At 35.9% G+C, this 27,927-nt stretch overlaps 1 protein-coding gene and 1 long non-coding RNA gene across 6 annotated transcripts; one reads left to right on the top strand and one right to left on the bottom strand.

The window, feature by feature from the left end:
* Positions 1–697: 697 nt before the first annotated feature.
* On the bottom strand, positions 698–27,665 carry LOC121416913. 5 transcript variants are annotated; one of them, XR_005970273.1, is made up of 4 exons: positions 27,645–27,665; positions 9,379–9,501; positions 7,687–7,849; positions 698–1,349 (listed from the first exon to the last, which is right to left on the bottom strand). XR_005970273.1 is itself a non-coding variant. In XM_041610441.1 (3 exons), exons 1-3 carry the CDS (start codon positions 11,591–11,593, stop codon positions 1,267–1,269), a joined length of 318 nt encoding a protein of 105 aa, XP_041466375.1. In that variant the 5' UTR covers positions 11,594–11,606; the 3' UTR covers positions 698–1,266. The 5 variants fall into 5 exon arrangements, 2 of the variants coding, with proteins under 2 accessions (XP_041466375.1, XP_041466376.1); XR_005970274.1 differs by lacking the exon at positions 27,645–27,665 and adding an exon at positions 11,522–11,583; XR_005970272.1 differs by lacking the exons at positions 9,379–9,501; positions 27,645–27,665 and adding an exon at positions 7,998–8,177.
* Positions 17,781–20,794, top strand: LOC121416914. Its single transcript, XR_005970275.1, has 3 exons — positions 17,781–17,916; positions 18,970–19,125; positions 20,405–20,794. It is a non-coding gene; the product is annotated as an uncharacterized LOC121416914 (long non-coding RNA).
* Positions 27,666–27,927: the final 262 nt, after the last annotated feature.

The raw sequence follows: 27,927 nt of genomic DNA, 5'->3' as shown, positions 1-27,927 counted from the left end.
TGTATTTTGTAGAAATAATTAATCTTTTCTTATTTTTCTTCGATTAATTTAGCGAACTAAATTTTTGCGTATCCTGTTAATAATTGTTTTTCTGCTTATCTGTTATGTATTGTAATGCGCAGTTGAGTATATCCAAATAGAAATTGCGCAATATAAATTTATGATTATTATTATTATTATTATCATCATCATCATAACCAATAACAGCACTATTATCACCATCACTAACAACATCACCATCAACATCATGATCATCATCATCACCACCATCAACAGCAACAGCACCATCAACATCATCACCATTATCATCATCATCATCATCATCATCATCATCAACTCCATCCCCATCAATGTCATAACTTCCTTTTTTACGTCCGATTTTGATAAAAATTCCAATGTTGGCTCGGTGGATTTTAAACTTTGTATTCAAATCAATTTTTTATTGGGTTGGAATTGTCCTTTAAACCCTTATATAAAGGCAGAAAACAGGATATAGAGAGAGAGAGAGAGAGAGATGTAAGGATCATTTTTTCATTATTTTGTTTAAAGTTAAAGGTCAAGTCCACCTAAGGAAAATGTTGATTTGCATCAAAGAGAGAAAAATCAGACCAGCATAATTCTGAAAACTTCATCAAAATCGGATGTAATATAAAAAAGTTACGACATTACAAAGTTTCGCTTATTTTTCACAAAATAGTTGTATGCACAATTTACATGTAGTCACACGCAAATTAGAAATTCGATGATGTAAAATTAAGCGAAACTTTAATTTGGTCTCTCTAACCGTGTACTTTTCTAGCAATGAATATGTCATCTATGTTGTAAGGCTGGAGAACTAATTATGAAAATTACAGTACGCTTACAGTACAGTCTATTTTCTCCGAAATGGGTTTTGTGTGAGTGAGATAGGGTCGTATGTGTGATACGACAGTTTAGCTGACCGCCGACGATATTATTGTTCACATTGATGGCAAAGCGCATAGAGAGATGTTATATCATGTATTTGATCAATCTTAATTATCATTATTATTATAAACATTATTATCATTACTATTATCTTCATTATTATTTATCATTATTATTATCAGTAGTAGTAGTAGTAGTTGTAGTAGTAGTAGTAGAGGTAGTAGTATTATTATTAGTAGTAATAAACATTAATGACCCTCCCTTTACACTTAATGATTTTACTAGTCAGAATAGATGATAAAACAAAATATCACTAAAAAGTGATTAAATTCTACGATGATATCTAGCTGTCAAAGGTTCTTAGGCGTAGCAGCAAGTGCACCAAGGATAACACGCGAAGCAGCAACCACGTTTTTTCTTGTCTCCAGCACTGCGTCTCACAACTGTTTAAACAAACAAAACAATGAAAACACGTAATCTAAGGTAAAAATTTTCATAAAAGGATGCAATAATACACACAAAAAAGCTAAATTGATTTTATCAGGCATAAAAAACCCTCTGGTTTCATTATTTTGCTTTATAAGAATGGGAGCCGAAATAAACGTGTTCAATGTAAAAGGGGGAGGAGGGGACGAGGGTTAGGTTACACTTCGTAATTCCGAAGGATCGTAATTCCGAAGGCTTGTATCCTCGTAATTAACGAAGGTTCGTAATTCCGAAACACGTAAATTGCCTATACCTCGATTTTCCTTAATCCGGAAACGTAAAAGGGTTCGTTATTCCAAACATTTGTGGCGTTATTCCGAAGGTTCGATAATCCGAAAACGAAATAAGGTTCTTTATTCCGAAGGTTCGTAATTCCAAAACATGTAAAAAATTGCCTATACCTCCATGTTCGTTAATCCGAAAACGTAAAAGGGTTCGTTAATCAAAACATTTGTGGCGTAATTCCGAAGGTTCGATAATCTGAAAACTAAATAAGGTTCGTTGTTCCGAAGATTCGTTAGTTTGAAAACGAAATAAGGTTCGTTAATCATTACAATTTCGGACTAACAAACCTTCGGAATTACGAATCTCATTTCGTTTTCGGATAATTAACTTTCGGAATTACGAACCTCACTTTTTTCGGACTAACGAACCTTCAGAATTACGAATCTCATTTCGTTACGAACCTCAAGACTTGCAAACCTTCGGAAATACGATCCTTAGGTATAACGAACCTTCGAAAAAACGAAGCTTCGGAATTACGAATGTATGGAGAGGATTATGGGCCTAAAGCTGAGCTCTTGATTGGGAAGTTTACTTCTACAAATTGTTTGGAGTGCCTTTAATAATTAAGAATCAAACAAACAACAGTACCAACGAGCAATCGGTAAGATTTGCGCTATAGACACTGATAGTATAATTAAAGGAGAAAGGTATTGATTATGAATGTGGTCTTATTATATATGAATGAAAAGGTAATGATGTGGGGATTATCAGTGGGTCATTCAAACATAACGGAAATAATACAGAAGGTAAAATCACCGATTAAATAACGCTAAATGCCTCTCCAAAATATGCCTCACATCGGTCTCTGAATTGACTCGAATTTGATGACGTCACTGTCTGTACGAGAGGCGTGATTGGCTCTCCCTCTTCAAGCTCCCACTTGCATGCAAAACCTGTTGCGCGGGTACGTTTTTTCTACACTGTCACTGAATACTTCGATCACGAAATGAAAGGTAAACCCAGAATTTTATATAGATTTGGATTTTCAAATTGATGATTTTGAAGATGAAGAGAACAATGATGAAGTGAACAACAAAGTGACGTAGTTGGAGGTAAATTGGGTGAATTACGCCGGTGATGATGAGTCGGACAATTCAACTTACAAGACGATCATATGCCAATTCACTTCCAACTCATGCATCTGCTAAATGCTAGCTACACCGCGCGGGCCAAATTCCTGAAAATGAATAACCACATCCAGTCAGTGTTACCTATTTCAAAATAAGAATGAAAATGATATAAATGTACTTACAAACAAGTGAACATAATCCGAACCTGAAGGCAAATCAACTCAACGAATAGCAGCAGACGATATGCACCGACGATAAACTTCATGTGGCTGGGATAGATTGTCACTCGTTCTGTTAGATGTAATTTTTATCTCATTAATTTGACAAAATTACGAGACTCGGGGAATTATTTATCTATACAAAAATATAGTAACATCTCGTATTATTTTTTAAATTACGATAAAACCTTTTTGAAAGGAAAACGTTGAGGTAAATTAAAATTAGATGTAAAAGATCATCCCCAACATGCGTAGCTTGTATGTCATGCATGGCAAACAAACCATCTCAAACACATGTACCGGACGGGTAGCTTCCTTGCTCGCCTTGGCTGATTGAGAGCTGTGCAACACGTGCATAGATCTACTCTCTCAGCCAAGGCGAGCAAGCTATACGGCACGTGTTGTGATGGTATGTTTACGATCACATAATTGTGCTACGCATGATGGGGATGATCTTTTACATATTTTGATTTACCTCAACGGTTTCCTTCAAAAAAGGTTTTATCGCAATTTAAAAAATAATACCAGATGTTAGTATATTTTCATGTAGATAAATAATTCCCCGAGTTTCGTAATTTTGTCAAATTAATGAGATAAAAATTACATCTAACAGAACGAGTGACAATCTATCCCAGCCACATGAAGTTTATCGTCGGTGCATATCGTCTGCTGCTATTCGTTGAGTTGATTTGCCTTCAGGTTCGGATTATGTTCACTTGTTTGTAAGTACATTTATATCATTATTTTCCTTTTTATTTTGAAAGAGGTAACACTGACTGGATGTGGTTTTTCATTTTCAGGAATTTGGCCCGCGCGGTGCAGCTAGCATTTAGAAGCTGCATGAGTGTTGGTAGCGAATCGGCATATGATCGTGTTGCAAGTTGAATAGTCCGACTCATCATCATCGGCGTAGTTCCCCCAATTTACCTCCAACTACGTTACTTTGTTGTTCACTTCATCATCATTCTCTTCGTCTTCAAAATCATCAATTTGAAAATCCAAATCTAAATAAAATTCTGGGTTTTCTTTCATTTCGTGATCGAAGTATTCAGTGACAATGTGAAGAAAACGTACCCTTGCAACAGGTTTTGCATGCAAGTGGAGCTTCACGTGGGAGAGCCAATCACGCCTCTTGTACAGACAGTGACGTCATAAAAAAATCCCCAATTTCGCGGACGTAATTCTGCGTGCTTGAAGCATTCAGAGAGAGAAATTTAAACTATCAATTGACTGAGTTTCATCAGTCTCCATGATTAGTGATGTACACCATCGTGTTCTCCTTATTTTCTCCTTTAATTTGATATATGATTCTCCATTTTTACGATTTTCAATATATTTCTACTTAAAACAAGTGGAATGCCTCAGGCCGTCTCACCTGCATCACGCGGTTCAATATAGCAGCAGTGCTGACTTTGAAAACTACTATAACTCGCACAAGATGTTCAGTGATACATGGTTACTCTTATGTCCACTTTTTATGAACTAGACCAATAAACTTACAGAGATATGATGGTTATTCAACAAAAAACCCCAACATGGCCAAAGTTCATTGACCTTACATGACCTTTGACCTTGATCATGTGACCTGAAACTCGCACAAGATGTTCAGTGATACATGGTTACTCTTATGTCCACTTTTTATGAACTAGACCAATAAACTTACAGAGATATGGTTATTCAACAAAAAACCCCAACATGACCAAAGTTCATTGACCTTACATGACCTTTGACCTCGATCATGTGACCTGAAACTCGCACAGGATGTTCAGTGATACTTGATTACTCTTATGTACAAGTTTCATGAATCAGATCCATAAACTTTCAAAGTTATGATGGTAATTCAACAGATACACCCAGTTCGGCCAAAGTTCATTGACCTTTGACCTTGGTCATGTGACCTGAAATGCGCACAGGATGTTCAGTGATGCTTGATTACTATTATGTCCAAGTTTAACGAACTAGACCAATAAACTTTCAAAGTTATGATGGTAATTCAACAGATACCCCCGATTCGGCCAAAGTTCATTGACCCTAAATGACCTTTGACCTTAATCATGAGACCTGAAACTTGCACAAAATGTTCAGTGATGCTTGATTACTATTATATCCAAGTTTCATAAATCAGATCCATAAACTTTCAAAGTTATGATGGCAATTCAACAGATACCCCCGATTCGGCCAAAGTTCATTGACCCTAAATGACCTTTGACCTTGGTCATGTGACGTGAAACTCATGCAGGATGTTCAGTGATACTTGATTAACCTTATGGCCAAGTTTCATGAACTAGGTCCATATACTTTCTAAGTTATGATGACATTTCAAAAACTTAACCTCAGGTTAAGATTTGATGTTGACGCCGCCGCCGCCGTCGGAAAAGCGGCGCCTATAGTCTCACTCTGCTATGCAGGTGAGACAAAAATCAATGTTTTATGAATTTACATTTTCGGTTTTTCCTCAGATCATCTTCCGATTTGAAGATCTGAAATAAAAGGTCGATACTTGCAAATTTGAGCTCGACTGAATAACGAGTTTTATTCCTTTCATGGATTTGACATGATATTTAAACGTAATCATTGCCGTAAATCCGACCCGACCCGAGAAGAGGGTGAAGGGGTGGGGGTGAAAGCAATATACTTCCCTGGAAATTAAAACTTTGGGGGACACCCCACACCTATACAGGGCTATGGATGCGTGCTCCGTAACCGTGTACATAATCCTCTAATCTATTAGAGGCATCTGACGATTTTTTTTCAATGGTTATAAATGTCATTGATTTTTAGTGCTATTAAAATACAGTTAATATCTAAATGAGAGCGAGCAATTTTTTCAGTAGTTAAAGATACGATGACCAAAATCGTCTTTCAAACTATACTGTATTACAGAAAGTACCCAATTGCGAGCGAAATTTCCATAGATTGAAAACAAAAATAATAACCAAAATGTCTTTCAAGGAGTGTTTTGCGGCGGTGGGCATAGTTAGCGATTCTTAAAAGAGTTGCTTCTGTTGTTAAAATGATAATGATAATAAGGGTATTATCCGTCAATAACGTAGACTTTAGAATATTGTGATCAAGACATGTATATCAAAAAGAGCAAATATGGATTTTACAGTCGAGTTTTGTTAAATGAAAACTGGCTTGCTCACTGGTTAAAGTGAGATGAGAATGGACAATAATTAGAATGATGATTATCGGGAATAAGGGTGCCATAATGAAATGATCATAGGCCACCACAGGCCTATTGTATAAACTTCCGAAAAGTGTTTTGTAAGAATGAAATTGTATATGAAAAAGACATATTTCGAATAATATTATATTAAGAGATGATGCAACATTCGATATTTTGATACAAAAAGTATAGTTTTATTAAAGGTCAAGTCCACCCCAGAATATTTTTGATGTGGGTCGATAGAGAAATATCAAACAAACATACGCTGCAAATTTCATCGAAATCGGATGTAAAATAAGGAAGTAATGACATTTTTAAGCTTCGCGTATATTTCACAAAACAGTTAAATGCACAACTCAGCAATATGCAACTGAGAGAGTCGATGATGTCCATCACTCGCTATTTCTTTTGTTTTTTATTGTTTGAATTATACAATATTTCAATTAATACAGATTTGACAAGGAAGGACCAACTTAACTTAACCATAAACTGTCAAAATAATGGCAATTCTACATGTTCAGGGAGAAATAAAACTTTGTTTCACTTGACAAGGAGAAAATAGATATATTTCATATAATAAAATACAAAAGAAATAGTGAATGGGTGACGTCATCAGTCTGCCAATTTGCATACCGACCAGGATGTGCATATAACTGTTTTGTGAAATTAAGCGAAACTTTGCAATGTCATAACTTTCCTAGTTTACATCAAATTTTGATGAAATTTTCAGTGTTTTGCTTGTTGGATTTTTCTCCTTTCAAAAAAAAAAAAAATAATTTTTTGTTAGGGTAGATTTGTCCTTTAACGGTAATGATTTGATCAGTGTTACAAGTGATTTATCGTACTTTAACTTGAAGATTACGGTAGGCCAGATATCTTTTAAAACAAAATCCCCGCTTCCAAAAAGATACCAGGTCAGGCAGATGACCACCCCCCATATTCGCGAGAGTGTATTTAAAAGATATTTTGATTCGTTTTGATAGGTTATGATCATATTTAAAGGTGATCGGAATAACATATTCATAAATGGACGTATTATAACTAAACTCCCACGATCCAGTGGATATAACCTTGGGTATAAGCTAAACGTAGGGATTTGTCACGGCCAATGTCTTGTGAGAATCGATTGAACGCGGGAGCGGAGAGACCGCGCGATAAATTGTGCAAATATAAATGCAAAATTAGTCAGACTGAAGCACTTTGAAAGCATTTAAAGATAAATCCACACATTAACAGTAGCATCAACATTTGGATGATTATGAACATATGATTTTCTATTTTAAATATTCGGGAGTGGGGGGGGGGTAATTGTACAATTCGTCCCCCTACTCTGAAAAGTGATGGGGATATATACCCGTTAACATAATAACATCATGTTCTATATTTCATTTCCTTTTTGTTTGCTTGGTCATGAAAATGTTTTGGGGCCTATGACTAGAAGCCCCTATATCTTTACGTCAGTCATGTCAGTGGGGAATGAGGGGGGGGGGGGTGACACAAACACGAAATAAGGGGCGAATACCGGTGTTTCTTGTAAATAAGGTTATCTTACCTCTTGGAATGTGAGCTGGAGAACCATCGTTCACCAAGTCCAATGCAGTTTGATCGATAGCCTCTTCATCACCATTGATATCCACCACACGAGAACTCGTGATCGAAACGAGAGTTACCAGCAGACATACACAGACAATAACTTTGTGAGACATCTTTGAAACCTATGAAGGAGAAAATATCGAAGAAGAATATTATACATACATTCTTATTTTCCTTCAGAACATTGGAAAAAGTTGACATTATTCGGATACATTTGAATATGTATTTTACAGGTTTAGGACCTTTGTCAAAAGTTCATAATGGACTTACATGTACACATGCATATAGGCCTAATCTACACGAAGGTGTCTGCGATTTTCTCCTTTTTTGCCAGTCGCGGATTGTAAGCTTCAGATATTGCAATATGCATACACTGCAAATAAAATACGAATATATTTAACCAGATACGTTAGGGATGAATAATTCCATATGACCATCCACTGGAACAATTAATTATTAAAGTGCGGTCAGTCGAAAACTAATATTGAAAACATACCATAACGATGGCTTCGAAGCCCCATTTGACCTTTTATTTTACATCGTATGCGATTCAATATAAATTAACTTTAATTGTTAATATGAAATATCCGTATTCTACCTATTTGAAAGGGAACAAAAGCAAAAGAAAAACGAATTATGAGTTAGGGTTTAGTGGTTAGGTTGAAAAAAAATCACTTTAGCAATAACAAAAGAAGGTCATTAAAAGAAAATTAGCAAAAAATAGACTTCCGCCTTGACATAAATCACACCTACCTGATATGACATGGCTATTTCTTTCTACATGTAGTTCAAGTTGGCAGCAAATTGAAGTGAACTGATTTTATTCATACACTGTAAAAACTGTGGTGTCAAAACTGACACCAATTGGTGTTAATAGAGGACCACACCCTGAGGTGTTAAAATAACACCCTAGAGATTGAACATAACACCAAAGAGTGTAAATGTAACAACCATAGGTGTTGTAATAACACCCATAGGTGTAAAACTAACACCACCAATTTAACACCGGTGTAAAATAACTGGTGTGGTCCTCTATATACAACGGTTAACACCACAGTTTTTTGCTGTGTACAAGTGTTAAAAAAGCATGACTCGGGGAGACAGAAACAGTTAAATAACCCACACAGGGGTTGCTCCCAGAAAAACCATACAAAAATGAAAATAACATATATTTAAAAAAAATACATAAGTTAGACACATAATATGATTAGGAATTAAAATCATTGGATGATTAAGACCCGCCCCCCCAAAAAAAAAAAAAAAAATCAAGCGATTGACAGATGAGAAAGGGTGTGAATATCAGCGAGAGACATGGGAGCTGGCATGAGAGAGAGCAGCCGGTGTGCACCAAATAATGCAGCAACCAGTTCGTATAAAGTGATGTAAAGCTACATGTGTAGGGTTATCCGGAACCGACTCAGCTGCAAATTCATTCGAACACACGCATTCAGGTGGTTTCAAGAGTATTCTGTTCGGGAACGATTCGGGAACATTCGCATCTATCGAAACCATCCGAATTAGGCCGTATTCGGACAGAATCGGTCCGACTTTATTCGGGAGAATTCGGGTTTCATGTAACACTAGCTTAAACCCTATCTGACGCCAAACAGAAAAACTTTGGCACAAATCACAAAAGTAGACCGATGCTCACCTAACAATTCGGCAACTTTCAACTTCTCTGATAAACCGATTAGCGGGACCAAACTCACGGAATATGAGAGTATTTAAGTAAACTGTCCAGTATACTTGACCGTATCAAGCCTGTAGATAATACCTGCAGAAATTTTAGAAGAAAATCAACTCTTCACGTTAAGGTCAAGTTTGAGTCAATAACCACGCGATTAAAATATTAATTAATTTAATAAACAATCACATTGCCATCATATACAATATTAATTGAAAATTAAAGTGTATTACTTGATAATATCCAGTGTGATTAAAAAGGCTAGAGTGATAATGAAATACAAGTTAGTTAATATAGCTCCTAATTTAAAAAAAAGAGGACAAAATAATATACAAGTGTAATGTAGCCTTCGACGGCGACTTGTGATGCCGCTAATTTCATGGGAAACCCGAAGAGTGGTTCGTCTTTGAAAAAGAGTATTGGAAATATTTCCAATTTCATTTGCTCGCAAAAACGTGGAAATCAATATATGACGAATAAAACCTCGTTTTTTGGTGTATTATTCGGTGTATTATTTGTAATATATTGATATATATGTGAATGCATTATAGAAAATTTTATTATAATGTGTTTTATTATGAACATTGCATGTGTTATACTTATTTCATCTTTCATATTAATGCGTTTAATTGTGTGGTCACTTTGTTAGTCTTCGGACTTTTTGATGAGTATATTTTAATAAAAGTGAATTGAATTTGAATGAGGAGCAAGATATTTTTAGTTGTTGCTTTTGTGTACGTTTGAACTGAATGATAGGAATATTTTAGGAATATGATATATACAAATAAAAAAAAAACATTAGGCATCTTTATGACATAGGTTATAACTTATGCGATACGTATAATTTCCGTCATATTCGTTTTATGAATACAAACCTCTTTATCCCCCCCCCAAAAAAAAAAATTGTAACACAGTGACATGATGTTTATTACTACTCTGATCGGTTGATCGTATATCGTTAAAAACTGAATTAATGTCATTTTCTCAAATGAATACAGGACAAAATATGACAGGAATTATTACAAGGTCAATAAAAACATCAAATATAATACACTTTTTGCGCGCTTCAGTCATTGTTGGGGTTTGTTTTTATGTCTGTCATAAGAAAACATAACAATATATATACATGTAGAGAGATACAAAGAGTATAACATAAACATATACATAATGAAATAAATTCTTAACATTGATTAAAAAAGGAAAACGAATAATGGTTGGAATACGTTAAGGAACTTGAAAGATAAAAGACAAAAGATCAAACTTGAGACAAAAGACGGTTAAATAACCAGATCGTATTGATCTGCACCAATTATGCCAATTATGTGCAGCTGGTCTTCCATGGGAACCATATAAGAGAGAGAGAGAGAGTCATTAGGAGAGGACCATGAGAACAGAAAAAGAAAAAAAAGCAAAGGAAGAAACAAAAGAAAAGGTAGAAAAAAAAGAAAGAAGGAAAGGATAAAAAAATATCAGTTTGCTAATACCATGGTCACATTTGCTCTACGGCGGCCGTACGGCGAGTGGGAAACAGTCGTTTTATTCATTTTTATTTTAACCACCGACATGTAGCTGGTACAAAAAATGTTAAAACGGCTGGTTTCGACTCGCCGTACGGCCGCCGTAGAACAAATGTGACCAAGGTATTGCTCCCACCCAACTTACCCCTCCGCGAGAAACAAAAAGAATCAAGGTCTCGAATGTGACAACGCTGATCTAAAAGAATTTAAGGTCATTCGATTACGAATATTATCTGGGGTGCTGTTATACAACTTTAATAGTCCGCCTATAGAAAAATGTGCGTTTGCAATAATTAGTTCTTTCACCTACATGTATATACTTGACAATTAAAAGTTAGTTTTGATAAAAAACAGAAAAAAATGTATTAAAGGAGAATACTGTATATCAAGCCAATGCTGACACCCTAATGATCCCTTTTTTATTCTTTTGTTATGATATGGATTTCTTTCCAATATTTTCAATTCCATTCACTATTTTTTTTTACAATCTGTCACGTGACCACTGTCGTTGTCACATTTTATATTGAATTCTCCCTTCTTGGTTGGTGCCATCTTGACATAACCAAGCTTTTCACTACCAATTAAATACTCACATTTGCGTCCGGAACTGCGGCGGGAAAAATAATTTCGCCACCTGGTCTTCGGCGGGTGGTCAGTGGTGACATCAGGGAGTTGAGTCTTGTGTGGGCGTGAGTGAGGACGTCGGGGGGGGGGGGGGGTGTGGATGTATCGGCTGTGAACTTCCTCGACCGGCTCATTTAAAAAATAAATTAGCATTTATGAAGACTACACCTGATGGGATCAAATTAATCACTTGAGAGAGTAAAATGGCCCTAATTCTTCCGCCAGTAAAAATACATGTAGTGTTTCATAGTGGTGATATACCTTTCCAGGTTGGAAAAAAAAGTTCAGCAGGTACCCTTACTAGACATGCTAGAATTAGTGTTATATCGTTGGTCATATTCAATCATTTTTGTGAATCAGCAATATCTTTTACCGGCCAGTTGTGATTAGGCCCGTGCAACCAAATTATAATTTCCTTTGTCGGGGGTAGGTGGGGTTTGAACAATGACATGCCGCCATGCCTCAGCTGGATCAAAGCTATTGCTTAGATAGATGTATATACATATATATATATATATATATATATATATATATATATATATATATATATATATATATATAAATACATATATCTCCATTCACGTAATAATGGGGAACGAGTCTTTGAAACAAATCGTCGGGGATGAGTGAATGGGGGGGGGGGGCTTTGCTCTTAAAATTCTAACTTCCCATTTTCAGTAACTTTCAGCGGGCAATTAGGCCAAGCTAAAAAACACACACACTTTATATTTGTTATATTTTCCTCTGCGCCTTGCTTTTACGGTGTACACTTCGTAAAATAATTACATTTTATGAGCAATAACGCTGATCACTACGGACGTTTATGGGATGCGTAAATGGTAGAATTTCGAATATTGTTGTAACAAACAATTCAACCCTTTCATAGAAACGTGAGTATTAATGGGCTAATGACCCACGGCCCTTTTGGCCTTTATACTGCGCCTGAGATGTAAAAGTAAAGGAACGTGATTATGGAACAACCTTTAAGAAGAAACATCTATACTTGATCACGTTGTTCTTGTCTTAACCAAGAAACCCCGGGCCGTTTCATAAAGCTGTTTCTATTTTAAGACCGACTTTAAGAACGACTGGTGATCCTTTCTTACGCGCTAAACCATCGCCAATGAACATTTTGGTATATTTACCACAAGAAATGATCACCAGTCGTTCTCAAAGTCTCTCTTAACTAACGAATAGCTTTATCAAACGCCCACCTGGATTTCTATGATGTTTATATTGTAAGATGTTAGAAATTTATGTATATATAACTTGATGTTGATATGAGGATAGCTTTTCTTCAAAATAGACTCAATCATCTTGATCATGTCAAGGGCTCAACTGTTCTGCTTTATATCCTGCATTCTCGGTAAGAAATCAATGGTATATTTCCTTGTTTGTTTATCCTACTTATTTTACTATGAAATTATTCAGATTGACAACAGTATTGAAGGACAGGGCAAGTATAATTAATTTGGATTTAGGCTTAATATATTGGGTTGTTTTGGTGATATTCTTCAATGTCAATTAGCAAGAAGATTTGGGGTGCCCCAAGAGTCAATACTTGTCAATGTTTGTCAGTGGTTTAGTGCAAATAAGCTTACATTCAACTGTAAAAGATGTAATTATATCATATTTCGAAATTCCTTCAGGCATATTAATTTTGACCATTTATCTGAATAAAACAATAGTCCCTGAATTGAAACAAAAATGTTTGTGGGAGTTATCGCTAATAGTAGATTAAGCTGGAACTGTAATATAAACGAAACCGAAACTAAATATCGAAAACATTAGTATAATATTTTTTTTTCTTCCAAGAAGTGTATTATTAAATAGTTAGGGCAAACAAGTACCAAAATCCACCTTTAAATATGTTTCCTTCAAAATAAAATTATTCGTATCATTACTGCAGCTAACAATGTGGCGTTTATACACGTTGATTTTTTTTTTAATTCTCATGAGCTGCTGAAAGTCCAAGAAATCAGCAAACTTCAATAATATACATTCTCAAACCTTTTTTTCTAAATTTGGTGAGCTCTGTGTACCAATTTCAAATGTCCATACTTTCGATATTCGCTCTAGAAACCAACTATATAAATATGAAAATATATAAACATTATATTTCATCATATTATTCGGTATACCAGACCTAAAATAGAGAATGATCTTCCTATAAATATAGGAAAGTCCCTGTCCACATCAAGCTTTAAACACAATACAAAAATATGATATCTGCCTACAATTGACTCTCCATGTTAACACATGTTTCTTTCATAATCATGTCTGTTATGTAACCATTTTTAGACATAATCCAGTAATAACTATTCTCATCGTTACATGCTTGTGCTATTTCAATTATGTTTATATATCTTGTGTCACGCCTTCATATCCGTTCTTTTTCTACCTGCTCGCCTCTTTGGCGCTTTTTAATTTTTCTATTTCTTTCCCTTCACTCCCAAAACAAATCAGTAAACATGACCATGATGACTAGTAAATTGAGTCAGCTGTGCGCAACTGCTATTCTAATCACATTTGACAATTTTCCCGTCATATTTTACTAGAACAGAGTTATTTCTGACTAGAATATGCGCCAGAAATGTGACTAGACTTATCAGTTGCACCCAACTAACCATTGATCTAGTAAATTGGACTGATTTGTTTGAAAAATGTTTTCTTTCCCCCTTTCATTTTATTAATTGTAGTTTATTCATATAGTTTAAAAGGCGTATAACGACGCAAGCACCCGCTTTCTGTCTGTTCTTACGCCTTTTTCTTCTACAGTGCGTACAAAAAAGGGACAGTTTTTGAAAAGTCTATCAATTTTTTGTGTCAAATTATGATGTCTTTATTTTGATGTTAATAGATGCTCTGATGTCTTATCTTTCAAATGTTATTCAATAAAGAGTTTTTTTCATGCTTGAGCGAACGAGAAACGTATTTGTCATGGGATCAATAAAAGGCTTGCGCCAAATTGCGTCAAATTAGAAAATATTGATCATCAGACTTCTTTCAAGCTTTCATTTAACTTGCTCTCATTTCTTAACTTCGTCATCACTTACTATCATACTTGGTAAACATGATCCTCGAGAGACACCTTATATACGTCCATGCTGATAATGAGGTCAAAGGTCATCTAGGGGTCAAAAGTTCAAACGATATGTTGTCATGTCCATCCTTTTGTGAAGTTTTGTTCAACTAGCTCTCATTTCTTTATTTCTGCATCAATTATGTTCATACTCGGTAAAATACGGTCCTTTGGTAATACTGCATGTTATTTCATGATAGCGATGGGTCAAAGGTCATCTAGGGTCAAACGATTATATTACATATTTGGTTTATCGCGAAGTCAGGCGAGACTCGTGATTAAAAAAACACCTTGATTCAATTAAATAGTCGCTGATAATATCAAAAACATAAAAAAACCTTTTTTGTCAACCTAGGCAAGGAAATTTTCATTATTAATGGAGACAGCTTGTAATTTTATTCATATCCTTCAATTATGTGCAACAAAGATTATGGTGCCTTTGAAAAAGATTAATCCTATTGTCAAGGGGACATTGATTCTTTGAACAAGTCAAATTGTGTGCTTGACAGTACAATGTTTATTCTAACAGAAGGATTCATGCCTTTCATAGGCACCATGGCCTTTGCAGCACACAAAACAAACATATTTGATTAAATAACAAGCTTTCATGTATTATTAACGCGAATCCCCTTACGCGGGTGGACATTTTTCTTTTAGCTTTTAATTATGAAAAAAAAAACATTCACTGCTGTAAGATACCATATAAAAGAAAACAACAGAACAATACAAGTAAATGAACAGATTTCAAGTTGAATATAATTCGAAAATTTTTGGAAAGATAATGAAAACCTTATAAAAGGATGTTTGCTGATTAGATTCAGATTTATGTCAAACAGAACATAATTAATAACAATTAGCAAGAAGTCTGAAGATCAACATTTTATTCCATATTGGCGCAACCTTTTTTTAACCTCAGACAAAAACTTTTCGAGTTCGCTTAAGCACGAACAAAACTCAGTTTAAAAAAAAAGTCATTTGGAAGCAAAAACATTATAGCATCTTTTAAAATCAAAATATAGACATCCTAATTTGAAACAAAATTGTGATAGCCCGCTTTTTTATACGAACTGTATATACAAAATTTGCATATTCTATCAAAAATATTTTTTTATTACTATATTATTGATTTGTATATTTTTTCATGTAGAATTGGACGAAATGTCTATCAGAACAAAATAAATGTTTAATTGATTTCAATATCAAGATGACAATACTTAATTTCGTTGTGATTCTATTTTTTGTTACACATTTAAAATGATGTAATATGTAAACACATCTATTAAGAAATCGAATACATCATAGTTTTTCCCAAAAATTCTTAAAGTCAATTCAAAAAGTATATTGAAACTTCTCTGCACAAATATAGTTCTTGTGAACTGTAGCCGTGTCATTGAGGTCTTGTCCCCCCCCCCGTAAATAATCCCGAAAAGGCTTCAAACGCTTTAAAACATTTTATGAATTATAAGGTTTAATACACTAGCGTACCTAAAGGGGGCGGGGCAGACTGCCCCCCCCCCCCTTTAGAAGCAAAATTAATTATTTGTAATGTAAAAATGCAATGAAAACAGACGTGTGCCCCTTGTTTGACGCACGTGAAGACCTTTTTTGTCATTGTTTTTTCTTTGCTCGTCACTTTTTTCTGGTATGAAATCTCCTTAATGTTCGGTTGAAGACTTTTTTTATTTTATCTTTTATTTTCTTTTTTGCCTGTCAATTTTTTTGTGACACGAAGTCTTTATTTGATGGTTGAAGACGATTTTTTTTTGCTTGTCAGTTTTTTTCGCTGACGAAATCCTCCAAAAAAGTTGGCCCCTTTCTTTTGGAAAATCTTAGGTACGTCGCCGGTTTGATATACATACTTGAACAAAGCGTGGGGGTATTTATTTGATCACCCGACCAGATGCTATCGCACAAGCCAAAAAAAAAAACATTGATAAGTGCGCATAAAAATCTGTTGTCTTTACTATCTTCTTTCGAAAGGTGTTCAAAGTATCTCGAATTCTCTGAAGATCATGTGCGGACAGGAAAGAGAAGACGACGAATGGCACCCAAGGCTGACGTATACTCTAGAAGAGCTCAGACCATCTCAACTTTCAAATATGACTATCGCCTTGCCTTATGTTTCAGCCGCAATGCGAATGACAACGTGTGAAACACCAGGTATCGTAAAGCAAGCGCTCGGAAGGGGGGGGGGGGGATGGGTGGCTTAAAGATGGCAATCTCATAATTTGCTTTGCTTTTGACTCAGTCTTAGTACAGTCCGGACGAGAAACATCCATTTAGTGCATTGGCGTAAAGATGTTAGGGGCTGGACCCCTTCCCCATAATCGTTACGACTTATATAACGAAATAAAAGGCGAGATATGACTTTTTTACCTTAATATTATTTGTTTAAGTATATAGAAGTAATCTTTGATATTTATTTTCTTATTCTTGGATGCTTCAATCGCTTGCAATTTATCCCCATACCCCATGTCTGCCCATCTACATGTTTGGATTATTATTTGTTAACGTTACATGATGATTCGTATATTGCTTATCTCACTTCCCTCAATTGTTGGGTCATAATAACCCAAAATTTGTAAGCCTTATATACCAACCTCCTTGAAAATAAAAGATAAAAATCAAATTTCCAGTGGGTGGGGGGGGGGGGGGGAAATCCTCAGTCACTTATAATGAACAAGTATGTAAAATTACGCATCATTATTAACGAATACTTCTTCAAAAATAGACAGGCAGATTTTAAGAGATATTTTTTTTCTTCAAATTTTTGCGACAGGGTCATTTATCCAGACAATTATTTGAATAATAGTAATAATAAGATTGTCATAATAGTCAGAAATCGATGTACATAATTACATATCACAATTTCAGGCCACAGTGTACATTCATCGGGGCGGGGGGGGGGATTGACAAAAACGCAATTATCAATGATCAAAATGGTGCATAATTATTGCTGCAAGAATGCCACCTTCCTATCAATACCCCGTGGAGCTTATTAAAAAAAAATAATTTCATCGGAGTATTTTATAAATCAATTCTGTATTTCAATTGCCACAGATTTATTTAAGTTCTATTTTTTTATTAAACATTTGTCTTTTTTTTAAAGACATCTTGCATATTCAGTGATCTTCAGTCGAAACAAATGCGTATTATAATGAATCTCCTCGCTTGTTTTTATTTTGTATTCAGACCCTTGCCTAAATGGAGGGACCCGCATCGTAGAGGGCGGTGTTTATCGATGCCTGTGTGCAGGGAATCATGTAGGACAATACTGCCAATGTAAGAACAATCAAACCTCTGAATAGTCATGTAAAGGGTCTATAATGCCGAATAGGGTGGATAATCGTCTTTTTATGACAATGTTAAAAATGTATTTGTACCTATCGGGTTTTAAGAACGTATTGTTCTTATCAGTCAATGTGACATTTTAGCAATCTCTTCGCAGCCTTGTTCGAAAATAGTTTACTCAAAAGCAGTGTCGTCCTGGACATTTGCAATATTTCGTCTCGTCTTAATATAAAGACTACGTGATGTCCCCGTCCACAAATTTTAGATAATGATTTCTAAGCTGTCTATTGTGATTTGATGGGCATTTCAAAGGAGTTGTTGTTCTGCGGAAAGCGTCTGTTAGGTGGATGCTAAACGCGCTAAGCAGCAGAACGCGTAATTGCGTCATCAATGCGTGCAGGCTGCGATGTCAGACACGCAAGACCGCGGCTTTCAATTTTCGTCTTAGGGAGTTTCCGCTTCTCCGACGCAAAACAAATTAAAAAATACATCAAAGTGTATTTATAATATCCATCAAATGAAAAGAGGTCTTTGTCTTAATTACATGAACGATAACAGTAGTTTCGGAGCTAATAAAACATTGAAAATCTGTCTTTTCTTCAGAGTACAAGACGAAACTAATGTTTTGATTCAGAAATATCTGACAAAAACTTCTTGATTGGCTTTTGTCATAAAGGGTCTTTGACGATGCATTTCCAAGGTTCTTGAAAGCGTTCCGGGGCCCGTTGCAGAAAGAGCTGCAATCAATCGCAACTCAAAAAATCATGCGCAACTTGATTTTCAACCAATCAACAGCGCGCATTTGGGACTTGCGATTGATTTTTTGACTTGCGTTTAAACGCAGACTCTTTTTGCAACGGGCCCCTGCATAGCAGTGCAAAATTTTCCTATTGGTGCTATCACGTTACATTGGGAGACATGTATTATTTTAATAGAATTTGACGATTGAGTGGTTGCTTTAATCGGTTCTCTGGGAAAAATATCCATTAATATCGCGTGGTTATTTAGGATTTTCCCCCTCTTTCTCTCTCTGTTGTTTTCCAGCTTGTCGTGTAGCCTGGAACATGCATCGTCCAATAGGAAGGATATTTTACAACGCGTTGCGCCCTCATGTGGGCAAAACAAGACTGTCATTCAAAATGCGAGGAAGTAACTCATATATATCATTCAAACTCGAAAGTGACTGGTATGCCATTTTTGGTAAGTGATACAGCATAGGAAAAGCATATATATATTTCATAAAGATTTAAGTGTGATTTAAGTCGCACTTTAATAAATGCCGACGCGTACATGATATGCAACGTGCGATCTTATTCATAGATATGCATTAGTGCGCGTCTTAATGACACGATCTGGGGTCCGTTGCAGAAAGATTTGCAATCAATCGCAACTCTAAAAATCATGCGCAACTTGATTTTCAACCAATCAACAGCGCGCATTTGGGACTTGCGATTGATTTTGTTGGCTTGCGTTTAAACGCAACTCTTTCTGCAACGGGCCCCTGATCAATGTGGTCAAGCCTTTCATACCATACGCAACTCGGTATTAAATACTTAAATCTTTGTGAAACACACCCTGTTTCTACTAATGCAAGTCGTAATTTTGATAATGGAAATAATTATAGAAATAGTAACGGAATCATGGCGTCATTAATTGCAATACGTAATGTTTTTTTATGCGTCACGAAATCAAGACACCATTAACTACATTACGTACCGATCTGATTGCTAAGTCATTAAATCATGACGTCAGTATGGTGAGACTACTTCATATCGACCACCTCTTTTGAAACCGACCACCTTGCGCGCGTTAAAATTATTGCGTATTACAAACGATACGCGCAGGAGAGTAGGCGCAGTGTCCATAGAAACGGTAAGAATCGATTTTACGAGAAAAAAAAAAGAAGCAACAAAAAGTAAATATTTAGTAGAATTAATCAAAATTGTATTGACCAGACCCAAACCCCGCTGAGAAACCAAGAAATCCGATAGGAAACGGCTTTAGAACAAGTATCCGTCGTCAATCGTCGAATCATGTGCCGGAGCTCGCAATGGAAGTAGTGAGACGATCATTTAGCATGTTGACATCACAGAACTGATTTGGAAGAGTCAAAATACTTCGCCATGGCGACAAGAATATCGCGGGTGGTCGGTTTCAAAAGATGGGTGCAAATGAGCAAATGTAAAATCGTCGCATTCGTTGTTCGTTGATATATACGCTGATTGAATCGGAGTCGCCGTGAGAAACATGGGAATCTGATCTGCTCAATTTTCTGCACAAATGAGATGAAAACTGGGTAAAATTGATGAATATTTTCGCAGATACAATGCTTAGAAGATTAGGTGGTCGATAAGGGGTAGTTCCAACCATACACGTATTTATAAACAAGTTGGCTTTCAATGAGGAAAGGGGCCTATGTTATAAAACTTGTTATGATAACAAATCAGCATTTGAAGTTAGACTATTTTCCAAACTGCAGGGATATGCAAAGGCTCTGCCACGTTTCGATACGCTACTATAAATATGATGAAAGACCTGGTATGGAGCCGAGGAAAAATGTCTGATCCTCACTCTTTCTCGTGCGGCACATCAAGATTCGACTCGTATTGGATTGAAAAGACCGATAGCCACTTTCAGCTGGGACTTGGTGGGAACTCGACTCCGGTTGTGGAAATACCATGGAGCACACAAGAGGTCATGACGAAAATCGGCTTGAGTGTCAACCGTGATACAGAGTGGAGGGTAGACCATCCTTGCATTCGTTAGCAAAGATTGGGAGAGGCTTATTCAGATAATCTGCACAAGATGCACAACGGGCGAACATCACCCATATCATCAACATCATCATCATCATTATCATCATCATCATTAGCATCCTCATGTCACCACCACCATCATTGAATTATATTGTGGAGCGTTGTGGCCCAGTGAATAAGTCTTCTGACTTTGAAACAGAGGGTCGTTGGTTCGAATTCCAGCCATAGCGTGATTTCCTTCAGCAAAAAATTTATCCACATTGTGCTGCACCGGACCCGAATGGGTTCCCGGCAGGATTAATTCATTGAGGCATGAGCGCTGAAAGGCAGCAACAAAAAAATTAGTGATCGAATAATGTGCAGCCTTACTTATTTTATCGTAAGTTATTTCTTAAATAAATTCAATAACTAACCTAAGGTGAAATTTAATATATTGTCCATAATGTGAATATCCATTTGCACGCACCTTCAAATAACGTTTGTTTGACTTCGATTTTACATAAAAATAGACATGTGTATTGATTATGAATTCCATTTATCGTTATAAAATCAAGAACAAGAAACAATCCGGCGTGGTGGTATGTCATATGTTAATGCATTTTAATTTTTTTTTTTCTTTTAAACTTTTTATTGATCAAACAATCGGTATGTACAACAATAATCATAATATCAATCACATTTACAATGGTATAGGATACACTCACAAAAAAAAAACAATACAAAAACATACATCACAGTTGTACATGAAAAGTGGGTAACAAATAACATTATCTGTATATCAATGGTATAATCAAAAGATTTTTTCAACAAGGGTCCATTTTTTATAGTGCAATCCTTCAATATGCCTCTGTTTTGCAATGTTAAGTTCAATCAGTTTAATATTAGAAATAAAAGATATTAGCCCTCTTATACATGGTTGTGTGTTTTTACACCTTTCTACGTAAAAATATCTTTTGAACATTAGTACCAAATGGTTTAGTAGCATTTTGTGGGGGCCTTTCCAGTCCATAATAAATCCAAATATCATTCTTTTCTTAGTAAAATCTTCAAACTTAATATTAAAGCTCTTGCCAATCTTATAGATAAATTCCCGTCGAAGATTATAAATAACATTACAGTCCTAAAACAAATGAACAGGTGTCTCTAAATTTGAGTGACAGAACGTGCAAGTTTCTGAGTCGACCACTTTCATCTTAAACAATCTATGATTAGTATACAGTATATTATGAATTAATTTGAATTGAAAAACTCTCATTTTTTGCTTCTATTGTGCACTTGAACGGAAGGGTGTAGATTTGAGACCAGTCATCATCTTGAATATTAAAGGTTGTAGAAAATAATTGTTCACTAACTGGTCTGGTTATCAACCCAGATAAAAGGTTCTTGTAAATTGCTTTGGATTTCACATTACATAATGCAGAAGTCACTTTTCTTGTTGTAACTGATATTCATTATTTTTATCCCAAAACATTTGTAATATTAGGGGATGGAATTCACATTTCCATTCTTTCTTCACTGACTCGATTATTGCCATGTATTGTAGAAAATAATTATTTTTAACACCTTTTCATTCCAATACTCAAAATGTAAAAAATTTCCATCACTGTTAAATAATTGATAAATATTAGATAGCCCTGCTTCATGAAGGGCACTGCAGTACATTGACTTGTTATTTATCAATATGTATTTGTTATTCAATACACCTTGTCTCAGTATGCTAACCTGGCTTGTATCATTAGTAACCAAGTCCAAATAGATATCCGTCTTTAACCACGCTTTTAATAAAGCAATATAAAATGGAGGGATATCCTTAGTTTTTGGTAGTTTCTCCATTGCATAATTACTGACAAATATAAATTTTCCACCATATGACTTTACAAAATATTCACACAAGGTTATCCAACTATGATTTGATCTAAAGAAATATCGCTGGACCCATTTCACTAGCTGAGTGTTGATCATACATTGAATGTTTGGGAATTTTAGTCCCCCTTCTGCATAATCAGCAAACATAGTAGTATGTGCGATTTTATCTGGGCCATTCCACAAAAATGAAAACATGAGCTTCTCAACTTCTTTAACAAAAGCAATGGGTAATGAGATGTTGGATAATAAATAAATTACTTTGGACATTATAAAAGTTTTCAATATCTGTGTTTTGCCAATCAAGGTAGGTCCTCTGTTTTTCCATTTATTTAGTACAATTCTCATCTCTTTAACTCTGGTTTCAAAATTCCTTTTCCTTGCTTCTTCTGTATCATATGAAAAGAAGATGCCTAAAACTTTAATTCCTTTCTCTGGCCATAAGATAACACTGTCCTTTTCACCTAGATGACGATTCTTACCAATCCACATGCCTTCAGTTTTTGATTTATTGATACATAAACCAGATATTTTAGAAAATTCCTCAAACTCTAAAAATACATGTTTTAGGGAGTGACGGTCTTTACAGAAACATGTAATGTCATCTGCATAAGCTTCCTTCCACTTCAAAACCCTTTATACTGTCATTATTTCTAGCTCTATTCAAATAAACCTCTAATCCCAAAATAAATAATAAGGGCGCAAGAGGGTTGTCTTACTCCTCTACTTACTATGAAATAGCCTGTAGTAAATCCATTTACGAGAACAGAGCTATTGATACCATTATAAACAGTTTTTACCCATTGGATAATCGAAGGCCCAAAATTATAAGCTTCCAGACATTGAAAATAAATGAGTGGTTTAATGAGTCAAATGCCTTGGTAAGATCTAACGCCATAATTATGCCTTGAAAGTCTTCATTTTCTGCATAAAACATTAAGTCTGATATTAATCGAATTCCTTCACCAATGTTTCTACCTTTTATAAATGCTGTCTGTTGACAGTTAATCAGGTTTGTATTACTTTAGAAATTCTTTTGGCTAAGCATTTGGAAAGGATTTTTGCATCAACATTTATCAAAGTAATTGGTCTCCAGTTATTCAATAAGGATCTTTCTTTATTGGGCTTTGGTATCAATTTTATCACCCCTTGTCTTTGTGAAACTGACATAGACTGGTCTTTGTAAGCTGCATTGAAAGAGTCTATCATATATTTTGAGACCAGGGGCCAGAATGTTTCATAAAACTCCACTGTTAGGCCATCATTTCCCGGTGTTTTATTTTTAGCCATTTTAACCAGTTCTTCTTTTGCTTCATTACATGAGATTAAACCTTCACATGAAACCTTTTCTGATTCTGTTATTTTCTCCAGATTACTATGACAAATATAATTGTTAGAGATCTCTTCATCTACTATATCTCTGTTTAAAAAAAATCAGTGAAATATTCCTTGATAAATCTTTGAATGTCTGGTTGTTTTCTGAAAGTCCCTTCATTCGTATCTAATACATCAATAGATGTATTTTCAGCCTGGCTTTTCTCCAATGATAGAAAATATTTGTTGCTTTTTTCCCCCTTCTCATACCAATTGCATCTCGATCTCAAAATTGCCCCTTCTGCAAAATAATCATACAATTTATGTAATTCCTCTTCAATGTATTTCTTTCTATCTACAACTTCTTCATCTAAGCAATTTCCTTCCATTTCAATACTTTCACATATATTTTTCAATTCCTCCTCTAGTTCTTGTCTTTGTTTTTCCTTTTCACCTTTTTTCTTCTTTGAGTATGGGATGGTAAATTTTCTAATTCTGTATTTCAGCCAATCCCACAACATTTTCTTATCATGTTTTTGTTCACATTCATCAACCCAAGATGGGAGGCTGTCACTGAGAGCTGTAACAAATTCCTCATTCCTTAGTAAGCTGTTGTTAAATTTCCAATATGAGGGTCCCATTTTTTGTTTTTCAATATGGAGGTGCAAGGTAACATAATCATGATCAGATAAGACACATGGGTACATATCATTTTCTACGACAACAGACCGCAGAGCGTCTGTGACCAACCAGAAGTCCAGTCTTGACTGAATATATGGATTAAGTCTCCTCCATGTAAACCTCTTTGTTGTTTGGTTTCTTGTTCTCCAAATATCAATAAGACAAAAGCATTCTTTCAGTTTTTCTATTGTTGTACATGAACGTTTCCACACTGTTCTCATACTACCACCTTCTCTATCCATATCCAAGTCCTGTATAAAGTTAAAGTCTCCTCCTATTATGCATTTGTGTCCTTCATCATTAAATTATTGTAATTTCAAATAAAGATCAGTAAAATATTCCACATGTTCCTTTTCATTATTGGGTGCATATACATCAACAATAATATGTATTTCTTTACGTACTTCAACTTTGATGCATAAAAAGCGACCTACTTTATCTTTAATCGAGTCGAGAAGTTTAATATCTGGTGTTCTCCTGAAAATCATACAAACTCCTCTGCTCATTGATGTACCATGACTAAATATTATGTCTGATCTAATTTGATTCCTCCACCATATCTCATCCTTTTCTGTGGAATGTGTTTCTTGTAGCAAAATTATGTCCTTTTTTAATTTCGATAAGAAATTGAAGTATCGTTTTCTAGTCTTGAAATCCCCTAATTCATTTACATTATGCGTCATTAATTTTAAATCCATTGTTTGAAAAAATCAGACGATAGTCCCACTAAAAAACACAAACAATTACAATATAACGGCAAACAAAAAAACAGAATGATTGCGGCTTTCCCAACCACTTGCTTCATACTTGGAGTGACGCTTTGCGTGGTGAACAAAATGATCTTATAAGCCTATATGCTTATCATTTGTCTTTAAATAGGATTCACTATATTAGAACTTTCATTGTTTTTTTTTCCTTGCTTTTTTCCACCAATGTTGTGTAAATTTTTACTGTCAATGCCGAATCTGTCAATGCATTCTCAGTCTTTCTTATACTCTTCTTCCTTCTGTGTTTGTTTGTCCCGATAAAACAGCCTAGCCGGATACTTGAAGTAGGCCTTTCCATGCTCTTTCTTCAGCTTCTGTCGGGTATGCGACATTTTCTTTCGCTGGTCTCTTATCTCCTTCGGCAGCATTTCATCAATGAATATGGGGTTCCCCTTCCCCTCGTAGACGAATGGCTTGTCTTTGAGTAGTTTTCGAGCACTTGCAAGTACAGAGCTTCTTGTGGTATACCTATTGAATGCCACCATAATCGGGCGGGGAGCCCCTCTTTCAGATCGCTGACCTGAACGGTGTGCCCTCTCTATGCATAAATCCTGCCCTCGTAGATCCAAATGAGACTCTCCAAAGGCCTGAATCAGCTTCTCACAATTGCCTTTCTCACAGCCTTCAGGAAAGCCAAAGAATACAGCAGTGCATCTCATTTCTCTGGCTGCAAGATCAACAAATTGACCCTTCATTCTTGCATTCTCTTTCTCAAGCTCTCTAACTCTGTCCTTCTTTTCCTTCAGCTGAAAATCAGTGTGTTGTTCCTTTTCTTTCAGTTTGTCAATGTCTTTTCTATTTTCATTAATTTTCTGAAGGGCCAGATCTAAGTTCACATTCATCTTGTCAACTTTGTTATTGGTACAATCTACTTTGGTGATGATCGTAAGAAGCATTTCTTTCATATCATTCGGGTTACCTGCCTCGCTGTCATGCCCGTTCGTTCGACGTTTTTTCTCAACATGTCCATCCTCCGGCGGAGCGCCGGACTCTCTCCCCGGTCCACGCCTCAGGCTCGGCTCCTCGCGGGTGTCTAGTTCTTCAGCACGCGACCCGTCGGCATGGTCGACAACGGGCTCTGTTTCCATATTTTGTTGTCCTTCTTTGTTTTTTACTTCTTTTATGCCTTCTGATATCTTTTCTAGATACTTATATATATATTTTTAAGATCCTCTTCATCTCGTTAAAATTCCTCGGTCTTTTTCACCAGTTGCAAATTACGTTATGTGCTTCACAGCGCCATCTTCCGTCCACCCGTTTTAAAATTATTTGTATGGTTCCTACTTGTAAACATTCTTTAATTCTGTAGTTTTAGAAGAGAAAAAAATTGAATCGGGTTTAAATTTATTACTTAAATGTAGTGTTTTTAGCTATGCGAAAGCGATAACAAAGTGTAATATTTATTAAACTTTATCGACTGCCTGTTGAAATTACCAGGATTATCATGGTGGGAGAAAAGTAGGTGTCCAGATGGGCCACCTCTCCGACCTTTCTTCCCACCGACGAATGGCCGACGCACGACCCAACTGGTCTACGACTGGCTTGCGACTGAGTGAGGGGAGATGTGACGTCACAGCTCTTGTCAGCTTGAGAGTCGCAGACTGGTCAGAGACAAGTCGCAAGCAAAATCATAAGGATTTGACATGTCGAATCCTTATGACTGTAAGCTCAATCCCGCCAATGAGACAGCAGAGTTGCACGACGCGTATATGATACACAACGCACATACGTTGCAGTAAGCGCCATTTTCTAAGTTGCTATGACAAAAAAGCGCATGCGTGAGTCGCAGACAGCATGGTAGTCGGATCGCAAGTTGTGGGGAAGGAGGGGGGGGGGGGGTGACACAAACACGAAATAAGGGGCGAATACTGTGGCTTGCAAAAAAAGGTTTTCTTACCTCTTGGAATGTCAGCTGGAGAACCATCGTTCACCAAGTCCAATGCAGTTTGATCGATAGCCTCTTCATCGCCATTGATATCGACCACACGAGAACTCGTGATCGAAACGAGAGTTACCAGCAGACATACACAGACAATAACTTTGGGTGACATCTTTGAAACCTATGAAGGAGAAAATATCGAAGAAGAATATTATACATACATTTTTATTCGAACACACGCATTCAGGTGGTTTCAGGAGTATTCTGTTCGGGAACGATTCGGGAACGATTCGGGAACATTCGCATCTACCGAAACCATCCGAATTAGGCCGTATTCGGGCAGAATCATTTCGACTTTTATTCGAGAGAATTTGGGTTTCGTGTAACACTTGCTTAAACCCTACCTGACGCCAAACAGAAAGACTTTGGCACAAATCACAAAAGTAGGCCGATGCTCACCTAACAATTCGGCAACTTTCAACTTCTCTGATAAACCGATGAGTGGGACCAAACTCACGGAAAATAAGAGTATTTCAGTAAATTGTCCAGTATACTTGACCGTACCAAGCCAGTAAATAATACCTGCAGAAATTTTAGAAGAAAATCAACTCTTCATATTAAGGTCAATTTTGAGTCAATTACCACGCGATAAAAATAGTAATTATTTCAAGTTTGCGAAGGATGACACGAAAGCAAAGATTATATCAATTTACAATCACATTGCCATCATATATAATATCAA

Source organism: Lytechinus variegatus, chromosome 6, assembly GCF_018143015.1.
Source record: "Lytechinus variegatus isolate NC3 chromosome 6, Lvar_3.0, whole genome shotgun sequence".
Taxonomy (NCBI): domain Eukaryota; kingdom Metazoa; phylum Echinodermata; class Echinoidea; order Temnopleuroida; family Toxopneustidae; genus Lytechinus; species Lytechinus variegatus.
The sequence above is the reverse complement of the archived record's forward strand: the minus strand, read 5'-3'. Positions and strand labels throughout refer to the sequence as shown.

Bases quoted from the DNA above. Each gene is read 5' to 3' on its own strand.
- LOC121416913 (XM_041610441.1), bottom strand. From the start codon at position 11,593: ATGTCACCACTGACCACCCGCCGAAGACCAGGTGGCGAAATTATTTTT. The intron at 7,850-11,521 runs GTGAGTATTTAA...TCTCCTTCATAG, and splicing joins CCGCAGTTCCGGACGCAAAT to GTTTCAAAGATGTCTCACAA. The intron at 1,350-7,686 runs GTAAGATAACCT...TTGTTTAAACAG, and splicing joins TCCAGCTCACATTCCAAGAG to TTGTGAGACGCAGTGCTGGA.